This window comes from Emys orbicularis, chromosome 8 (genome assembly GCF_028017835.1).
Source record: "Emys orbicularis isolate rEmyOrb1 chromosome 8, rEmyOrb1.hap1, whole genome shotgun sequence".
NCBI classification, from domain to species: domain Eukaryota; kingdom Metazoa; phylum Chordata; order Testudines; family Emydidae; genus Emys; species Emys orbicularis.
This window is the reverse complement of record NC_088690.1, coordinates 29,787,975-29,809,303: the sequence shown is the minus strand read 5'-3', so window position 1 is coordinate 29,809,303 and position 21,329 is coordinate 29,787,975. Positions and strand designations below refer to the sequence as shown.

Below are 21,329 nucleotides of genomic sequence, written 5' to 3'. Positions count from 1 at the left end.
ATAGAGGGCAGATAATTTATGAGTTTAACCTGTATAAGCTTTATACAGAGTAAAACAGATTTATTTGGGGTTTGGATCCCATTGGGAACTGGGTATTTGGGTGCTGGAGACAGGAGCACTTCTTAAGCCATTTTTAGTTAAGTCTGCAGCTCTGGGGGACATGGTTCAGACCTGGGTCTTTGTTTGCAGCAGACTGGCGTGTCTAGCTCAACATGACAGGGTTCTGAAATCCCAAGCTGGCAGGAAAAACGGGCTCCGAGGTAGTTTCAGTACATCAGGTGGCAGTCCCAAAGAGGTCTCTGTGACCGAACCTGTCACAATGTCCTTGTAGAGTATAATTATATTCACCTGCTTTGTTGAGGCTTGATTAATTTTGAGATCCTTGAATCAAACTTGTTATGCAAATACAAAGTGTGTATGAAAAGCTGATACTGTGGACCATTAAATTTGTTAATGGGGAAAAAAAGCAAATTTGAATGAGTGTGGGCAAAGAAAACATATTTATCGGCATCAGTAATTTTTTGTGAATAGGCTGATGTGAGGATAATTAAGATAACTGAAAAAGTGTGTTTTATTTTTAAATTAGTACTGCCAATTAAAGAATATATCCCTGGGCACACTTGGTTACGAACAAGATGAAGACGATGTGTCAGGCTTACAGATCTGTAAACAACAGTACAAGAAAGACACAATGCTTCCTTCCAATGATACGCTGAACATAGACATTGCCATTGAAACAGGTACAGTACTGCTGTAAATTAAAAAAAAAAAAAAAAAAAAGTGTTGCCATGGACATTTTATGTATTGTAATGGCAAATCATCAACAGTAAGTTAGTATTTTATTTGTGTGGCAATCCTACTTTAACTTAGGAAAGTTAACCCACTTCTCCCCTATTTTATTCTTTAATATCCACCTAGAAAATACTACTTTACAGCATAAGCATTGTAGGTCATCACAGTAAGACTTTTTCTCTGAAGGTTTTTCAGCTGTTGACCTTCTGTATGAGAGAAGCTGCTGATCAGAGGCCAGATATTGAGCGTTGTTGAATGCTGTCAAGCACCATTAACTTCAGTGGGAACATTTAGCACCTTTCAGTATTGGGGCCCTACAGAAGATGCCTGCACCTTCTCATGGCCCCAATAACTTGAGTGGGGCTCCACACTGAGCAGCTTGCAAGATCAGGACCTACATCTGTGTCCACCAGTATCCAGTTACCTTAGTTTTCTCCCTTACTTTATTTGTAAAATAGTCATTTTGAATGAAACTTGTAAAAATCTTTTTTTCCCCCCATAGACTGTATTCACCTAGAGCCACAGATGCTAGCCACTAAGAGGTCTGGTGATTTGAAGATGATAAATTCATCATTTTTCAACTTTGAATTTTATAGGTAAAGTGAGTTTTGAAAACCCATCCATTCATATGAAAATAGTGGAATCTATTGTATGCAATTCACTGCATTTATTTTTACTCTTCAGGCTTATACAGGTTGAAATCTCCTTTCAACTTAAAGGTATTGATCTACAAACAATTCATGCCAGAGAATTGCCTGACTGCTACGCCTTTCAGAATACTGTAAGTGCCTTTCAGATGTATACACATGGAAACAAGTGTTCCAGAGTCCAGGACATTTCTTATTGGTGTCCTGACTGCAAAATGGAAAAAATTCAGTGTGCACTCTCTCCATTGACACCTGTGCAAAATGATGTGATTGCTTTGGTGTCAATGGGACAGACCTCTTATAACAGCAAGTAACTATTTATTTTCCTCAAACATGGTTCTCCTCTTCAATTTTTTAAATGTTTTGTTCTTCATGAGAAGTAAAATCATTGATTGCTTTTGCACTTGCATATTGTTTCAGATGTATTTTTCCATGTATATTAATCTATGATGATAGCTTTATTTACAGATTACCTAGATTAAGCAGTACCAGTGGGTATCAATCTAGTCTTTGACTCTGCATTTTTTGACAGTGTTAATTTTGCTAGTTTTGCTTTCATCAAATGATAAATCTTTACACTTGTGTTTGCAGATTACTTTCAACAACAGAGCCCACAGTGGTAAAGTAAAAATTTATTTTGATAGTGATGCTGATATTCAAGAATGCAAAGACTGGCATATATCTGGATCTAGTAAGTATGGTGCATATGTGTTCTGCATGGTGAAAATCTGATGGTTTCCAGTAAATCTATATCATTGTTCCACTTCTGAATATATATGATAACTACAGACAAAAATACAAATGTGAACTGTGGCTATATTCAGAAATAAATGGCTAACATGTCAACATTTTTAGAAACGTTACTGAAATGCGTGGACACTAGGGCAGCATTAACCAGTGGATAATATAAGCTACAGATGGAAATGATGCATAGGAGTAGTCCTTGCAGCACACTGTCTACTGTGTTATCTAATGTCCTTTTTAAATGGTTCAAGCTTGGGGCCTACATCCCTGCCTGTGTATTACTGCCTTTGCATTACTTTTTCTGACTCCGCTAGTGTTCGCACCATGTCCCAATTCACTCTCCTGTTTCTACTTGTGATATTGATGTTTGCTCTTTATTCCCTCTTCCATGTCAGTAACAAAATGTTAGACCCACTTTTATTTAACATCAGTATAGTGAGAAGTAGTAGCCTAATAACCAGAGACCAGATCCTCCCATCTAGCTGAGCTTTAAGTCATTTTTATGGACCCTTTATCCTGAGAGTGATCTGAACAAGTTCACAGCTCTAGGAAGTAGAGCAGCTTGCCTATGACCCCAAGGTGCTGTTCCTGCATATGGGCATCACGGGTGTAGGAACACCGAGGCCACCCCCCTGCACTCCGAGGACATTAGTCTGACAGTGCAGTGAAAATCCTTAAGGGACAGGTTTATGCTATTTTAGAGATGGATTGCTTAATCAGAGTGAGCCTGAGGAACTGTTTCAGAACAGGAGTAAAGAATCATAGGACTGGAAGGGATCTTGAGAGGTCATCTAGTCTAGTCCCCCTGCACTCATGGCAGGACTAAGTATTATCTAGACCATCCCTGACAGGTGTTTGTCTAACCTGCACTTAAAAATCTCCAATGATGGAGATTCTACAACCTCTCTAGGCAATTTATTCCAGTGCTTAATCACTCTGACAGTTAGGAAGGTTTTCCTAATGTACAGCTTAAACCAGGGGTCTCAAACTCAAATGACCACGAGGGCCACATGAGGACTAGTGCGTTGGCCCGAGGGCTGCATCACTGACACCCCCCCCTCGCTGCCCCTGGCCCAGCCCCCACTCCACCCCTTCCATGAGGCCTTGCCCCTGCCCCGTCTCTTCTCCACCTCCTCCCCTGAGCGCGCGGCTCCCTGCTCCTCCCCACCCCCCCCCGGAAAGTGCTAAGTGCCACCAACAGTAATGCACCTCACTCAAAGGACAAAACACGCACTTAGTTAGATTTACTTCTGTTAAAGCCCCCCCACTGCACTGGGCTGCACCACCACCACTCCACTCCTGCTCTGTCTCTTCCAGGGGTGGCAGGTTTGTAGAAATTTTGGTGGTGCCCAGAACCTGCCCCCCCCCCCAAACTCCACCCCCACCTGCCTAAGGCTCTGGGAGGGAGTTCGGGTGGGGGAGGGGGTCTGGGGTGCGGGTGCTGGGTGCAGGCTCCGGGCTGGGGCAGGGGGTGGGGGGTGCAGGCTCTGGGATGGAGTTTGGGGATAGGAGGGGGTGCAAGGATGAGGGCTGTGGGGCTGGAGATGAGGGGTTTGGGGCATTGGAGAGGCTCGGGGCATTGGAGAGGCTCAGAACTAGGGCAGAAGGGAAGGGGAAGGGCAGCCTGCCCTGGCCATAGTAGTGGAGGGGGGCACTAGGACCCTGCGGCAGCAGGTGATGCTGGAAGCCGACAGAGTGGAGTGGAGTCAGCATGAGCTGCAAGCTCCGGGGCAGTGAGGGGGCAGCAAGTGAGCCCAGGGGACACTCGGGGGAGACGCGTGGGGGTGGCAGGCGGGGCCGGGGGAGAGGCCTGGCCCCAAACATTGGGGAGCAGTGAGCAGGGAGCTTAGCTGCCACATAAAATAACTGGGGGGGGCGGGGAGCTTGGTGGGCCGCAGGGCCGCGTGTTTGAGACCCCTGGCTTAAAACGTCCTTGCTGCAATTTAAGCCCATTGTTTCTTGTCCTGTCGTCAGAGGTTAAGGAGAACAATTTTTCTCCCTCCGCCTTGGAACAACCTTTTGCATACTTGAAAACTGTTATCATGTTCCCTCTCAGTCTTCTCTTCTCCAGACTAAACAAATCCAGTTTTTTTCATTCTTCCTTCATAAGTCATGTTTTCTAGACCTTTAATAATTTTTGTTGCTCTTCTCTGGACTTTTTCCAATTTGGCCACATCTTTCCTGAAATGTGGTGTCCAGAACTGGACACAGTACTCCAGTGGAGGCCTAATCAGTGTAGAGTAGAGCGGAAGAATTACTTCTTGTGTCTTGCTTACAACTATACAGGGCTGCCCAGAGGGGCGGGGGAGCAAGTGGCCCTGGGCTCCCCCACAGGGGCCCCCACGAGAATATAGTATTCTATAGTATTGCAACTTTTTTTTAATGGAAGGGGCCCCCAAAATTGCTTTGCCCCAAGCCCCCTGAATCCTCTGGGCGGCCCTGCAACTATCCTGCTAATACATCCCAGAATGATGTTTGCTGCTTTTTTTTTTTTTTTTTTTTTTTTTTTTTTGCAACAGTGTTACTGTTGACTCACACTTAGCTTGCAATCCATTATGAACTCAGATCCCTTTTTGCAGTACTCCTTCCTAGGCAGTCATTTGCCACTTCGTATGGGTGCAACTGATTGTTTCTTCCTAAGTGGAATACTGTGCATTTGTCCTTATTGAATTTCATCCTATTTACTTCAGAACATTTCTCTAGTTTGTCCAAATCATTTTGAACTTTAATCCTATCCTCCAAAGCACTTGCAATCCTTCCCAGCCTGGTATTGTCTGCAAACTTTATAAGTGTACTCTCTATGCCATTGTCTAAATTGTTGATGAAGATACTGAAAAGAACCGGACCCAGAACTGATCCATGCAGGACCCCACTTGATATGCCCTTCTAACTTGATTGTGAACCACTGATAACTACTCTCTGGCAAGATATACCATATCTACCAGTTCCCTCCTATCCACAGGGCTTGTTAGAAAGCTATTAGATTTGTTTGACATGATTTTTTTTTGATAAATCCATGCTGACTGTTACTTATCAGAACTATATTTGGAAATACTGTCTTTATTTGACATTTAAATAAGTATGTGATTCTGTCTTAGATATTTCTAAGGTCTAGGTCGATGGACTTGGGATCTTGTATAAGATTTTTATTCCATCAGTTATTTTTGTCATTTCACTACTTCAGACGAGTAGTTGAGGCATGTAGGTTAACTGTTATTAATCTACCCTGTTTGTCCTGCTGTGTCCACATGATGCAATAAGCAATTGGCCCTGCTTGCTGATGTAGTGATCTTGAGACACATGCGGACGGATTGCATAAAAGGGGTTATGCCATGGTCTGTTGCTTCTCTGACAATAACAGCCATGTTGGTGACTGCTTACTCATTTTAACCAGCGTGTCATGTCACTGGGTTCAGGAAGTCTTCTACATAGCAATGTACATATTTTTCAAACAGTCAGTAAACATTACTGTGTCTTCAGATCCCAAGATCTTGAGAGTCTGTTTTTGTTCATATTTTTCTGAAGCTCATCAACTTCCTATCTGGAGGGGTGAAAAGAGTTTAGAGGAGGAAGGCACAGATGTTTGCTAATATCTAGTGGATACCGAGACTTGCAACTTGTGTGCTTTTATTATTAATGTCTAAGCAAATCATTGCTGCCTTCTAATGAAGAAACAGATCTGCTTAACTCCCTTCTGTAAAAGTATCAAGATGACATAAATATCCCTTGCTATAACCTACTTAGTGATGGATTTAACAAGACTCTGCCTGGAAGGGAAATTCAAATTTTTAAAATAGGTTTTGACCATTCTGTTGCTCTGAATGAGCTTAATACATTAAATTGAAATTCTAGCCTGGTCTTTTAACCAATAATAAATACCCAGACTCAAACACCTATGACACCTTTATTCCTATACTTCAAAATAATTCCTCTTTGACTACTTGAAGCCTGTTACGTCTTTAAAGACTTTATTAGAAGCAGTGAATGTTCCCTGCTTGTTCTTTTGATGAGCCTTACAAATAAAGAATGGCATCCACATTATATTTCTATCATTAAGCTTTTGTCTGATCACTTTAGAAAGTGACAATAGTACTGAAGGTTCCACTTCAGAGCGAGATTCAGTATGACAAATAATATAAACACATTCATTAATGGTGAAGAAACAGGGCCATCACAATTACTATACAGGGCCGTGGTATAGTCGATAGAACTTTGTGGGGATCCTGGATAAGGAACAATGTGTTCTCCTTCTTGCCAAATCTTCGCTATATTTGTATACTGTTATATAGGAACCCAGATAATTTTGTGTGTGTGAGATCAGTTCTTACAATGGTGTCTCAATTGGCCACGTTTTGTACTCTACCTGCATATTAAGTAGTTGATCAAAGAACATTGAGTTAAAATACTCCTGCATTATAAATAACTGACTTGTTTTGCTCTGAACTAACTTTTATTTATTTATTTATTTATTTATTTATTTACAAAAGCTGTTTAAGACCCTGGATCTACCAGAATACATAGATTTTTACAAAATCTATTTTTAATTCTATATATGTGTACAGAAATTGAAAATCCATCCCTCCTTTGCTTACCTGTAAAGAACTAAGTTCAAAGAGCTGCATATCTCCTTGGATAAGATATAGTTTGTCGCTTACTTCTAGTGCTGTGCGTGGAATACTGTTTGCTTACCACTAACTGCTACAGCAGCTCTCAGTTGCAACTGGTGAAATGGAGGCTTCTAATTGCAGGTCTTCATTGGTGAAAAGCCTTTTGGTAAACCGTGTCAACGGGCCAAATTCTGCCCTTGCTTATGCAACTTCAATGAAGTCAATAAGATAGCGAGATTTCTCTTGGTCTGTGAGCAGAATTTGGCCTGTACATGAATTATTAATTTCAAATAGTTTAAAAAGAAGAAAAAATTCATTTCACTTTCGGGGCACAGTCCCACAAACCCTCTGCATGTAATACCCCAGTGATCTGAGTTACAGACCTACATGCAGGAGGCTTCTAATGTACTCAATATGTATTGATTGTATTTTATATACCTTATTTCTCTAGTGATATGACAGTATACCAAGTGTTATAAAATTTGTCATAATAAATTTGCAGAGAGCTTTTATTATATAGTTAGTTTTCAAATGCTTATGAAAAGAATTCTGTGCCAGAAGGAATATGTAAAGATCTAACTGTTTCCTATTGTACTTTTTTATTAGCAGTTCAGAAAAACAGTCAATATATTCTGGTTTTTGATGGATTTGTCATCGTAAGCTGTTTTGCTTCCCTTATACTCTGCACACGATCCATTATTCTTGCTCTGAAATTGCAAAAAGTAAGTATAACCTTGTCTGCCTTTTCTCTCTGCTTATGTTTCCATTCGCTTTCCATATTTTAGTTCCACTAAGCAGTGCTATGTTTTGGATTATCAAGTATATCGAGTGAATCTGTTCTAGGAAAATATCTCTGCAAGAGTATATTGCATCTGTATTATATCCAATCTGATATTTCTAAATTCAAGGAGATATCTCCTAGAACTGGAAAGGACCTTGAAAGGTCATCGAGTCCAGCCCCCTGCCTTCACTAGCAGGCCCAAGTACTGATTTTGCCCCAGATCCCTAAGTGGCCCCCTCAAGGATTGAACTCACAACCCTGGGTTTAGCAGGTCAATGCTCAAACCACTGAGCTATCCCTCCCCCTCTTTTAGGAAAGAGGCTAAGTTTACTCTATGCTTGTACAGTACACAATGAAGTCTCAGTCCTGATTGGAGTATCTGCATGGTACTGTAATACAAATACGTTCATTTCAGATCCATAGGTTAAAATTCTGGCCCCACTGAAGTCAATGTAGTTTTGCCATTGACTTCATTTGTGCCGGATTTCACCCCAAATCTTCAAGTCCTTGTTTGTTTGAAGTTGGCAAATCATACACCCTCAAAATCCAAATATGACTGACTTTTTTCCCTATAAGGCTAAAAAAGCCAGATATTTAAATGTTCACTGGGTACATTCCTGAGCGCAAAGGGCCTCATGCTTTTTGTGTCATGTTGTTGCCCCACCCTTCCCTGACACACATGTGAGACACTGATATGTTCCGTACATCAGGGAATCTCTTCCTAAATGTGTACACGGGAGGGGAGAAGAGAGCACAGGATACATGATATCCAGTTATCTTAATGAACATACTGTCTTTGTAACTGTCAAAAAGGTAATGGGACCTAGTTCAGCAAAGGGTTTGTCAGACTTTGAGGGATTGAGAGAGCAGTGCTGACCCATCAGTAGGGGGACAGGAGAGAGTCTGTGGATTGGCATGCAGGATGCAGAAAGTAAAGTTAGTAATAATGCAGTAATGATAGCAGTCACCCTTTACAGAGTTGTATATGAATGTCCCATAATTCTTTTCTGTTGATATTGCTAATACTGCCCATCCATTATTTCTACAGTAGTTGCTAGGGCATATTCTTCCAACAGACCCAACTTAAGTACTCTACTTGAGCAGTACTCAAGAACTGCAGCACCTGTGTGAGCTTCCTTTTTTCTGGAGAAAAGTAGGTTCTGTAACCAAATCTCTAAATGTTTACTACAGAGATTTGTGAATTTCTTCCTGGAAAAGTACAAACGCCATGTCTGTCCTGCTGATCGTCTGGAGTTTATAAATGGATGGTATGTCCTGGTGATTATCAGTGATGTGATGACAATCATTGGATCTATAATGAAAATGGAAATAAAAGCCAAGGTGAGAGTTAACCCATCTTAATATTTTCTTCACTCTATTTAAGCATGCTTTTAATTAGACTAATGCAAGGAAAACCAAAGTTGTGACCAATTAACTCTTTTGCCACAGCGATTTGGTTCGGTCTCTCTTCTTTTGGTAGTATATTCCTCTCCATCTGTACCTGTCTTTTGTTGTCTGTTATCACCGGAATACGAGTTTTCTCTCTGTCAGTGGCACCAACTCAGTTCAGTCAAACTCTGGAGCGTCTTCTGCCCCTTCAGTCTTGGAACTCACGTTTTCCTCTTGAGTACCAAACCGCTTTTTTTATGGCCAAAACAGTGGTGCTCAACAGCCAAAAAGGGAAGGTCCATGAGCAGCATCCTTTGAGTCAAATGCCACTGGCAGGAAGGCACCTACTGTATGTTATGTTTAGGACCCTACGAAATTCACGGTTGATTTTGGTCTTTTTCATGGTCACAGGATTTTAAAAATAGTCAATTTCACAGTGTTAGTTGTTTACATCTGAAATTTCACACTGTTGTAACTGTGAGGGTCCCGACCTAAAAGGGAGTCCTGGGGGGTTGTGGGATTGCCACCCGTACTTCTGTGCTTCCTTCAGAGCTGGACTCCTAGCCAACAGGCACAGAGCTTCCTGCAGCTGGAGGAGGTTCCCAGAGGTGGTCTGGCCCCTACAGGGGAAGAGGAAGTCCTGTCCCTCCCCAGCCTGACCAGGGCTAGCAGCTGCAGCCCGGCACACGATAGAAGCCCCCTTCCCTTACAATAGCTAGATTTCACTGGGGAGATCAGATTTCATGGTCTGTGACCCATTTTTCATAGCCGTGAATTTGGTAGGATGCTAGTTATGTTGAGTGGCCATCATAGGCATAACTCCCCCCCCACACAAGTGCACAATACTGACACTGAGCACTTCTTTCAATAAGTTTTCTTCTGCAATCCCTATTTCTGTAAAACAGTTTACAAATTAAAACAAAAACCCATAGTATTTTTCTTACATTATTTACATCCTCAGTGTTAACAGGAAACAAAATACGTCTTTTATAATGAATGCAATATAGGTCATAGTCTTCTAAAAGGACATCCCTATATAATTTTAAGGAAAGCGAATTTACAAAACTTATATGTGTATATTGCATCTGTAAAACTACATTTAAAAAATGCAGAAGCTATAATATTTATAAATGGTGTGTGTGTGTGTGTGTGTGTGTGTGTGTGTGTATAGCAAGCTATGCTCTATATAATATAAGTACACAAAAAGAATCTGTCATTAAATTATAGAATCATGGACAAACAAAACTTGCCGGATGGCAATGCAGAACACCTCTAAGTGCAAGACGCAGCAACTTAGGCCATGTAATGTTAAGTACCAAACATGCACAACAGACCTTCCTACCAAAGCTGAAGGAAAGAGCTATATGAATGGAGGAGTGGGGGGAAACAGCAGTCACTTGTGTTCTTTAAAAAGTGCTTAATCCAACCAAGGTGCTATAGTAGCCATAGAATAGAGTCTAGTCAGTAATCTTGCCTTAATTCCGCGTGTGTGTATGTGGAATTGGTTCACGCAGATAAGAGAAACACTTTAAAGCTGCAGTTCAGCAGCAGCCTTCAGATAGGGAGGAAGAGGAAGAAATGGAGAGACGTGGCTCTGCTCCAGGAGAGTCCTAAGGTGAGGCTTGGGGGAAACAGGAAGGGTAAACCTGGGTAGAGGAGATTCTCAAAAGGGTGGAGCTGCTTTTTCAGGGAGAGGGATGGTTCAGCATCTCTCATTTGGGGTGAGAGAAGTGTTGCTCTTTGAGCAGAGAGTGGGGCTCCAGTAGCATTCACCCAAAAGATCCCAGGATCTCTTGAGAAGAACTGATCCCAGTCTGCCTCTCCATAAAATTCTTGCTACAGTAGAATCTGGAAGTTCATTCCATTCCATTCCATCTCATTTATTTGGCTTCTGTTCCTGAAACTGTTGCTGTAAATAGCATTTTTTTTTTTTTTGCAGTCACATCTACAGGTCCAGATCATTGCCTGCATGTGGTAGGCACTGCACCACGCACATAATAAAAAGGTGGCTCCTGCCCGAGAGGGCTTAGCTAATGAATGCTGCCCGTTATTCTTTCCTTTAAAAACTGATGGTAACACACTGCCTAGATTGTGCTCTGAAGAAGAAAATCAAGAAACATTCAACAAACAGGAGTCTCCTCTAAACTGTCCCCAAACAGCAGCTTGTGGGAATGGGAACATCTCTGCTGTAATCCACTTTCTTAATGGACTATCAAATCTACAAGTATAGCAGTGTCTGTCGCCACACACTGATCAATCTGTCTCGGTTACAATAAATATGGATTTATGTTCCCAGCAGTTTTTTTCCCCACAGCCCAACCATATTTTGTGACAAAATTTGTGTAATCACATGTACCGGTGTGTGTGTGTGTGTGTGTGTGTGTGTGTGTGTGTGTGGTGTGTGTGTGTGTTGGGGCAATCTGGGAAAATGTGGGCCAATAGATCATGCTTCCCACACTGTAGAATGTCCTACTGCACAAGTAGCTGGGAGGAATAAGCATTGGCCAAATCAATTACACAGGCACAGTAAGGCAAGAATAAGTTTTACAAACTTGCTACCAACATGTCAGCCTTGGCCAGAAGAAGCTGTTGTGATTATGAACAGTATTAACTAAGTGTGTGGGCAGAAAGCCCGTGAGAGTTGACCATGCCAGCAGCTGGTTACAAATTCTGTTTAAGGTTGTAGTATAGACAGGGCCTTAGTCATGAAGTCTCCCTCTTATTAATTGTGAACCAGTGCTTAAGTAGTGAATGAAAATTAGTTTGCCATATGATTAAAAATAGGAAACAATGAACTTCCTTGAGAACTTAATTTTGAAACTGTCTATTGTAACCAAAGTGAAATCCACACAGCGCTTACAGGCTTCATGCAAATTTCTTTATGCCATTGTGCACCTTTGCCCATCTCCACAATACCACTGCCTCTCTGTATAAGGCATCTCTCCTGAGCAACCATATTGGCTTGGTGTTATGTGGCTATGTCCGTTTGGCACTAGAATTCAACTGAAGCCACTGAAATTTTAAAATCTGACCTAAAAAATTTCCATGTGCCATCCTTTACCTGCATAGTCTTAAACTGCAATACCTATCAACAGGTGTTACTTCACTCACCTGCCCCTTTTTTTTTCTTTTCTTTTTTTTTTGCATTCCTCAGAACCTCACAAGTTATGATGTTTGCAGCATCTTACTTGGAACATCGACTTTGTTTGTTTGGGTTGGAGTCATCAGATACTTAGGATATTTCCAGACATACAATGTAAGCCTAGAATCAAATATTCAGTAGTTGAAACTTATTTTAGTTCTGTTGTTTTTATTCTAATTTCTTTAATGTGTATATTGTCCTCTTTCTCCTCCTCTCCCCTGACCCTTTGCAGGTGCTCATTTTAACAATGCAAGCATCATTGCCCAAAGTTCTAAGATTTTGTTGTTGTGCTGGGATGATATATCTTGGCTATACATTCTGTGGCTGGATTGTATTAGGGCCTTATCATGAAAAGGTATGTAAGCTCTTCTAAATGTGCATATATAATCATTCCATACTCAGAGTAAGCGCTATCATTTGGGGGAGGATATTCCTGCTTCTTAAGTTTAAAACCTAACTCAGCCTTCGTTATGAAGCCATAACAACAGCTTTAAGTTTTATATGTTAAACTCTCACTGCCTTTCCAAACACTACACTGAGGATTTTCAGAAATTCCCCCACTGTTGTTCTAGTGCTGGTGTGGCTCCAGCTCTGCTGTCAATGGTGGGCACTCTAACATAGCCTGGGCACTGATACTTTTCACCCCCATGTTGCCTCAGCAGGGTTTTGTATTACTCATAGCTTTCTCCAAACCGTCCCCTCTGGGTGAAACTTGGCACAGTTGGTCTTGGTCCAAATATAGGGTGATTTGGAAAGTTTTTAATCAAAATCATTTGTATTTTTTCTTTTTCAGTGTAGATGCAAAATATTACATATACTTTTTTCCTGTATTCCAAACCAAATTTTTGTGCCTGCATAACTCAAAAATGTGGGAAGCTAAAGGCTTTAGCGTGTTTTATAAAGTTCTCTGCAAAGGAAAGAACCACAGTTCAAGTTTAGAGAAGAGACTGCTGTTATGAACATTTAGAATTTGCATATTTACTAATTCTCATTAGTAATAAGATGCATTTATTTATCCTTTGCTCTTAATGCATTTTAATTGATGACCAAATACTTCCTAAAAGCTTCTAGAATTTTCTGCAGAAATCCCATAATACCCTACGCATCCGTCAGATTATACCCTGGGGACCTGTCCCTTTTAGCTGACACGTTTGTAAATATCACTTTTACCCGAACTGTCAAGTAGCAAGCATCTAACGATCTGAGTAAGTGAAAGAATAGTCAATGAGATGGTTGACTATTTATGTTGTCAAAACTTGATCTTGTATGATTTTCTTGTCATTAAATGTTATGGCTCAGCTCATTTTGTTTAAGGCTCTAGCAACTTGTCCCAAATCTCACTAGATGGCAGTATTGTACTGCATAGAACAGCCTATTCTAGGTTTCAGAGTAGCAGCCGTGTTAGTCTGTATCCGCAAAAATAACAGGAGTACTTGTGGCACCTTAGAGACTAACAAATTTATTAGAGCATAAGCTTTCGTGGGCTTATGCATCCGAAGAAGTGGGTTGTAGCCCACGAAAGCTTATGCTCTAATAAATTTGTTAGTCTCTAAGGTGCCACAAGTACTCCTGTTATTTTTGCAGCCTATTCTAGTCACTTGCTTTACCGTGTGTTTTTGTGGCAGCTGACTGGCTGCACACTCAGTCTGCTGTACAGAATTAAAAGGAGGATACTCTCATTCTGTTCTGAATGCTCCAAACTGCAGCCCAAAATAGGAATGACTTGATTCTCATACATACTAACTAACCAAGATGGCCACTGCAAGCGTTGTGCACAAAATCCCGTAATGCTATCTAGTGGTTGTACTGGTTTGATGTCCCACCAACTTGACACTCCCAGAAGCAGCACTCCCTGCTTCTCAGTGAAATTTGCTGTCTCCTGAAGTGTAGTGCAAAGGTAGGACATGCAGGCAAGCAACTTCATGTGAAGCAGTGAGTAGCAGAAGATTACTACTTATCTGTCCTTCCTTATTTTAAAAATAAAGAAGTAAGAGAAACAGGACAGTCCTCCCACAAGTCATCTTGAATCAACTACCATCTATTACATCAGCTACAGACCTTGCCACTTGGAATTGGGTGGGGAAAAGTACTCTACAGATTCCCTCTTAATTTTTTCATGAAGAGTTTCAGAATCCCTTATATTTCCACCCAGCCTCTCTCGGGCCGCATGTAGTAGAGAATCTCTGCTCATCAGAGAAGAGCTGGATTCTGCTCTTTCCATGTGACAACTACAAGGAGTGACAGTGAGCAAGGTGAAGCCTTCCTAGCTGTTTCTTTTGCTAGATGGCTCACTGAGCAGCCCTGCCAGCTCAGAATCAAGAGAGCTGAACTCGGATCTCTAGATGGCACTCGTGGACCACTTCATGTTCTAAAATCACCCTTTCCTAATATCCCTTAGAGCAAATTTGTCTTACTCCTTCCCCACACGTCATAGAATACATAATCATAGATATGTAGGACTGGAAGAGACCTCAAGAGGTCATCTAGTCTTCCTCTTGCCTCCACTGCGCTGAGGCAGGGCCAGATATACTTAGAACATTCCTGGCACATGTTTGTCTAACCTGTTCTTAAAAACCTCCAGTGACCGGGATTCCACAACCTCCCTAGATAACTTGTTAAAGTGATTAACTATCCTTCATCGTTAGAAAGATTTTCCTAATATCCAACCTAAATATCCCCTGCTGCAAACTAACCAGATTATTTCTTGTCTTACCTTCAGTGGACCTGGGGAACAATTGCTCACTATATAACAACGTTTTATATATTTGAAGACAGTTACGTCCCCTTCAGCCTTCTTTTCTCTATACTAAACATGCTCAATTCTTTCAACCATTCCTCATAGGTCATTTAAGTGGGAATTGCCCATATTTAGCATTTAATCTTCTCTGAAGACATGTTTGACACGGCATCAGCCAGCTACTCTGAATGCCTGACATAAATGCTATTTACTTTGGGTTTCTGGACTATCCAGCATTCTTTTTGGACCCAGAAAATGTAAAACTGTGGGGAGGTTTTGAGAGTAGGTAGAGTTGGTTAAGGCAAAGTGAAAAGGCAAAATAGGAGATTGCCTAGTGGAGCTTGATATAAGGCCTGAACCTGCTCGCACTGTCCCTTGGTCTTTAGCTATTGCTGTGGAGGTCCGTTGGCACCCAACCCACTGAATAAAATCTTTATAATTTGCCATACCTATTTTTCTTGCTGCTATATTGGGATTAAGAAAACCTTTTATCATTCAAACCTAAACTTGGGTTCAAATGTACCTGATAATTTGCAAGATGACCCCCAACTCCTTCACCAAATAATGGAATGAGAAAATATAGCTGGAAGATATTCTTTCAATCTCAGTATTTTTGTTAAAGAGAAGTATGGTCTATAATTTCGGCACAGAAAGGTTAGAGGAACTGTAGTGGCTCCACTTGTGTCCTATTTCCCCCAAGTGCAGAAAAAATTAAACAGATCTTTACCAATGTGCTGCTGGAAGGGGATTTTAAAAAATGTTATTGAAAGAGTAATAAGAGACTGGGGGATCAGAAGACCTAGATTCTGTTCCCAGCTCTGTCACTACTCATTGTGTGACCTTGGTCACTTAATCTCTCTATGCCTTAATTTTCTTATCTCTAAATTGGGGATACTTTCCCGCATGCATAATGCAATTTGAGACCCTCTGATGAAAGCATTAAACATTAGTGGTGGTTGTTTGTTAGATGCTTTAACCCGTTGGCACCTTTCCTACAACTGATGTCAATGCAAAACACTCAGGTACATATGGAAAAGGAATTATCTCTGCCTCCCAAGCCAAATGATCATGCCAGTCTTAAATGTATGAAATACACAAAAGAGAGAGATTGTGGTTGTGGGAGGTTTTTTGGGGTTTTTGGGGGGGTAGAGGGGCGCAGGAGAATAGTGGCTGTGTTTAAAAAAAATTGTGGGAAAACTGTTAGTGAAAATGTCTGTCTTTATCTCCTTTAACCTGACTGTATGTGGTGTTCAGGTTCTAATGTCAGTCTCTTTCAATATTGTCTAGTTTGAAGATCTGAACACAGTTGCTGAATGTCTGTTTTCTTTGGTCAATGGTGATGACATGTTTGCAACATTTGCTCAAATCCAGCAGAAGAGCACCTTGGTGTGGCTGTTCAGTCGATTATATCTGTATTCCTTCATTAGTCTATTTATATACATGATCCTCAGCCTTTTTATTGCACTCATTACAGACTCTTATGACACCATAAAGGTAAATCATTTTGTCTTTAGTGGAATTTTTTCTTCTAATCAATTATTTAGCATTCTTTCATGTTAGTTAAACCATAAAGGTGGACAAATGGAAGCTCTCTTGAGATGTTGACTGATTATGATGTATGGTAAAGATATTCAAAGCTTTTAGCTTAAGATCTGGTAAAAAAATGGAAGAGAGAATTTCCCTTAAGTGATCTCCACCCAGGCATTAGTTTGGAAAACTTACTTAAGGTATCACACCTCCCTCCCCCTGACCCCCAATTTCCCCCAATTTATTCTACTGGCTGTATTACATTTGGGTCAGAATAGTGACTTGAGTGGGAAGTGGGGAAATATATTAAGCTTAAAATCATTGAATGCAGTTGCTTACAGCTAGAGAATTCTTTCACGGAGTGCAAGAGTGTAATTGCAGTATCAAAAAGTCTTGCTGAGGCCGGGAGAGAGTGATGTTTGAAAGATGTCTGGGGGAGAAGGAGGCAAGGGGGTAACCCATTCAGTTAAAATTGCTTAGCAGTACAGATTTGAATACCTCTGCTCCCTGTGCTTCACAGAAATTACTGGCTCAATAATTAGTAGGGTGCGTGGTATGGAGGAGACCCACTGAGTCTAGTACTAATGAACTGCTAGCTAGAACCACTCTATCCAGTTCCAGTGAAAAATGGAGTGGAATTAAAAATATCCCCTTCTCTAGATCTCTTCCCTGCATTCTTGCCCCCCATCAGTATTTTCTGTACATTTCTAGTCACTTGTATTTCTACATACTTAAGTCCTGGTGGTTAGGGTGACCAGTGAGAAGGCTGCATCCAGTAACTGGCCTTTGGCTGTTGTCTTTTTGTTTTAGTTCTCATGTAAATACGTGTGCAGCATAGTGGTAAATTGTTAGTGGCAGTACACCTCTACCCCGATACAACGCTGTCCTCAGGAGCCAAAAAATCGTACTGCGTTATAGGTGAAACCGCGTTATGTCAAACTTGCTTTGATCCGCCAGAGTGCGCAGCCCCCCTCCCCCCAGAGCGCTGCTTACCGCGTTATATCCGAATTCATGTTATATTGGGTCGCGTTAGATTGGGATAGAGGTGTATGTGGACCACAACTTCCTAGGACTCTGTTTTGCAAGTTTCTCTGTATAGGATTGCAGTAATTTTGTTGATATTCAAAGTGAGATGGGATCGCTTCTGTTTTTTCTCTCTCTCCCCTTGCCTCTAATCCTCTCATGTGGATCCAGTGGTTTAAAGGAGAAGCCGCTCCGTATTCAAAGATTCCAAGGCCAGAAGGGACCATTGTGATCATCTAGTCTGACCTCCTTTATAACACAGGCCATATAACTTCCCCAAAATTCCCAGAGAAGAATCGGTTGATTTTCTGTTTTATATAGCACTTCCTCTGAATGAAAAGGTTGACTAAACTTCTAAGTGGCTGCTGTCTATCTCTGCTTCAAAGCTGTTGGTCTTTAGAGCTTGGGATTTTTAATTTATGGAGAACTCACTTATTTATGGTGAATATGTAGGAGAAAAAAATCAACATAAAAACGGTGAAATAGAACCACGCAGGAATGAACTGGATAGTTATGCAAGTAACATGCGAAAAGGAATAACTGAATAGTGTCTTTTCTTTTTTCAATATGTTTCCTTTAGCTCATTCTTCTGTTCCCACGACCACATTCTCCTAGCCTTGCTTTGTTTGCTGCAGTAGTGACAGTTTGATTCATCTATTAATCTAGATGTTAGAGCTGATAAAAGTGTGGGAGAGCAGTGTAAAATGGAGGAAGGTTTAGAGCAATGACACAAGGAATGATTTCTCATGCACTGTAAATGAGGGGTCCTGTTTTTCAGAAATACCAGCAAAACGGCTTTCCAGTAACAGATCTTCATGAATTCCTTAAAGAATGCAGTAGCACAGACTATAGCAAAGAACCACAGGCTTCCATGCCTTTCATCTGCTGTTGTAGGAGGTCAGTATGGCAGTGCGATTCCGTGAGCTATGTAATTCTCATAAGTACCCATGAGGTTAGCTGTCTGTTGGAAAGTATGGGTTTCACTATGGTAGGCACGCCCAGAAATCTAACTATAGCATGTTCAGACTCTTAAATATATTTATCCCTTTCTGTTGTATTTAGCATTAGAAAATAGCTAATTTGTTAAGGGGAGAGGGCAGGGAAAGATACCTTTTGAGTTTCACTGTAATCATTGTAAAGCCCTCGGAGACCTACAGATGAAAAAAAAACTATAGATATAGATATATATGAGAGAGAGAGAGAGAGAGAGAGAGCATCATTAATATTTCTAAAGGGAAGAGTTGTGCTGATCAGCTCAGGGAAGCACAGAGCACTGAAAACTGTTAGAGCAAAGCTAGGCTCCAAGACCATCTTGACTTCCAGGTAGGAGATCTGTTGGCAGGTAGCAGTAGAAGGGCACAAGAGAGAACTTGTTCTTTCATTTTAAGTGACCCATCCCTCATCCCAAACCTTGAGATTTGTCTGATTAAACCATTCCCAGCAATCTCCCCTCTAGTTTAATGGGAGCATTTCCCTGAGAACCGTGGTCATTTCCACTGAGCTGCCTGGAAGTGCCCATCATTATGAGCAGGGCCTGTATTTGGACCATGTGGATGGGACTGGAAGGCATTTCATCTGGTTCAGACCCCTATAGGGGTTAAGGGGCCAGTAGCAGGCTGTCATGTTCTTTCTCCTGGGGGAAGAAAAGGCGTAGGGACCATTCATCCTATAGTACCAAGCTCACTCCCACCTCTTAATCCCTGCTAAAGTGGTAGGTAGATGGCTGTGGATTCTGCCTGCTGGCATTGACAACAGTAGCAAGGCCCTGGTGGCAATGGCATTGAGGTTTATGCACAGCAGAGTTGGAGGCAGATGGAGCCTGAGGGAGTGATGTCATGTGAGGAGTGTAGCAGAACTGGGTGATCAACTGACCCGAACTAGTGTGGCAAATCTTGTGTTCCTAAATGATCTATAACAATGGATCTTACACAGTAAGGTTCTTGTGAACCACAGCTTTCTGCTTTTGATGTGCCCCTGGCTGAGGCTTAAGTGTCTTTTAGTTGAGAAAAATTGCTGGCTTGAGGGGGGGGAGAATAAAAGAACATCTAAATCTCCAGATAGCTGCTGTGGACACTTCAAAGGTAGGAGGTACGGTGAACTTAAGTGCAGCTTCAAACCTACTCTCTAAGGCTGCAAGCAGACTTATAGATCCTTTTCTCCTTAACTGACTTCACTGAAAGAAGGAAACAAGTTCAGCTTCCACGGCAGGGGACCTGCAGCTGGCTTGAAACCTGGAACTTCTTTTGGGCTCAGGGACTTGGGTTCTTTGGCTTCCCAGCATTTCCAGTGCACTTGTTCGCTATTGGTTAGCAGAAACTAGTTGGAGCTGGGCATTGAGGCACTGAAGTAGGAAATTACAAAACACAACAGGGAACGAGGGGGATTATCTCCTGCCCCGGAGGTAGGGAGCAAGGCATGTTGCTGCGTTTACCAGGATGGGCAGGCTTGCAGTACTGCTGCCCAGTGAAGGGCATATTTTCTTAAACTACACGCCTCCACATGTCTTTAGTTGAGCATGTCAGTCAGGGGAGCCCTAAATGGTATAACAAGTTCTGACTGGTGGATCTGTTGTCTCAGTTGTGCGGCTTAGTCATTTTTAGCTCTTTCTGTCTTCCTGAACATCTGTCTGGCTGATAGATGAAAAAATAAGTTGCTTCGACTTCAGTCTAATCAGAGATTGCTAGTGACCACGGTAAATTACAGGAACCTAATTGATTTCATGATTACATAGCATATTAGGTTTTCTTGCAAAAGGTCAATCCATAAAAAACCTGTTTGCTTTTTCTGAGAGCATAATTAAAGGCAAGGGGTATAGGTAGATCCTTCTTAATTATCTAAGAGATATATAGGAAATTCAGCATGGTTAACTTTAAATATACCAAGGATTTTATGTTGCCCTTAAGTACAGAATTTAAAAATACCAACTTTTTTTTCTCTCTGACCCCTTTTTACAGACGAGGAAGTGATGACAACTTGATACTTATTAACTGACAACCTACTGCTGAAAGTCACTGCTCAAGAATGTTCAGAAGGAACAAACTGCTGTGGAAAAACAACCCCCCAAATTTCAAGAAGATCTGTCATTTGGGGCTATTTCCTTGTAAACATTATGACCCTATTTAATTAGGTAGTTTGGGGAGGCGAGCAGGGCAAAAAGCTGCTAATGGCTGGTGTTAGCTGGCTGACCACGTTGGAAGCTCAAAAGCTACCTTTATTTGGACTAGAATTATGAAGAACTGATGACGATTCCCACTCTGTGTTCTACTGTCTTAGTCCTGAACCTGAGAGACACTGTCTGTGGGAGCTCAGCACCTTCTTCAGATCAGGCCCCAAACTAACCATCTGGTTCTTAAATATTTATATTAAGGAACATATTTAAAAAGAATTAAACACACTTGTTTTTAAGTAGAATGTTGAATATTGCAATTATTGGTAAGGAGTGTTTCAGGTCATTCATTTAAAGTGATGTATTGGAAATGGAGATTGTAATTCTTATTTGGCATAAAACATGATTCAGTTGCTTGAAATAAATTTGTGTAATGCAGAGCTGCACAAAAATGCAAAATAATTTATGTCTTCATGTGCGTTAAATTGATTTAAAACTGTTAAGCCATTTATATATCACTAAGCTTATGTACCAGATCTTGTACGAAACAAAAGCAATTTGTAGTTGCCCACTTCCTTTTGTCTTCTGGCGGTGGGCTTACTCCATTATATCAAAAATCTTCAGTGTGTATGATAGGCACATAGTATATTCGTTTGGGCACTTCATCACATTACTTATTGGTAAATCAGTCACATATGGTGTGAATGGAAGCTTTCACCACAAATATCACACGAGATAACTTTTTAATGAAAACCCAGCTAAGTTCTGCCTGGTTTACCCTTCAGGTTTGACATGGTAGTTCCGTACTGAATAAATTCCTTTTAAAAGTACATT

General features: G+C 41.2%; 1 protein-coding gene across 1 annotated transcript in view; it reads left to right on the top strand.

Moving 5' to 3' along the window:
- Window positions 1-20,941, top strand: part of MCOLN2 (mucolipin TRP cation channel 2) — a 39,849-nt gene extending 18,908 nt beyond the window's left edge. The window contains exons 3-13 of the mRNA XM_065409053.1: window positions 587-740; window positions 1,295-1,388; window positions 1,477-1,573; window positions 2,031-2,130; window positions 7,400-7,512; window positions 8,763-8,912; window positions 12,115-12,216; window positions 12,335-12,457; window positions 16,127-16,333; window positions 18,168-18,286; window positions 20,344-20,941. Of these exons, the coding sequence (XP_065265125.1) occupies window positions 587-740; window positions 1,295-1,388; window positions 1,477-1,573; window positions 2,031-2,130; window positions 7,400-7,512; window positions 8,763-8,912; window positions 12,115-12,216; window positions 12,335-12,457; window positions 16,127-16,333; window positions 18,168-18,286; window positions 20,344-20,380 (1,296 nt within the window). The 3' untranslated portion in view covers window positions 20,381-20,941. The remainder of the gene's footprint in view (window positions 1-586; window positions 741-1,294; window positions 1,389-1,476; window positions 1,574-2,030; window positions 2,131-7,399; window positions 7,513-8,762; window positions 8,913-12,114; window positions 12,217-12,334; window positions 12,458-16,126; window positions 16,334-18,167; window positions 18,287-20,343) is intronic.
- Window positions 20,942-21,329: the final 388 nt, after the last annotated feature.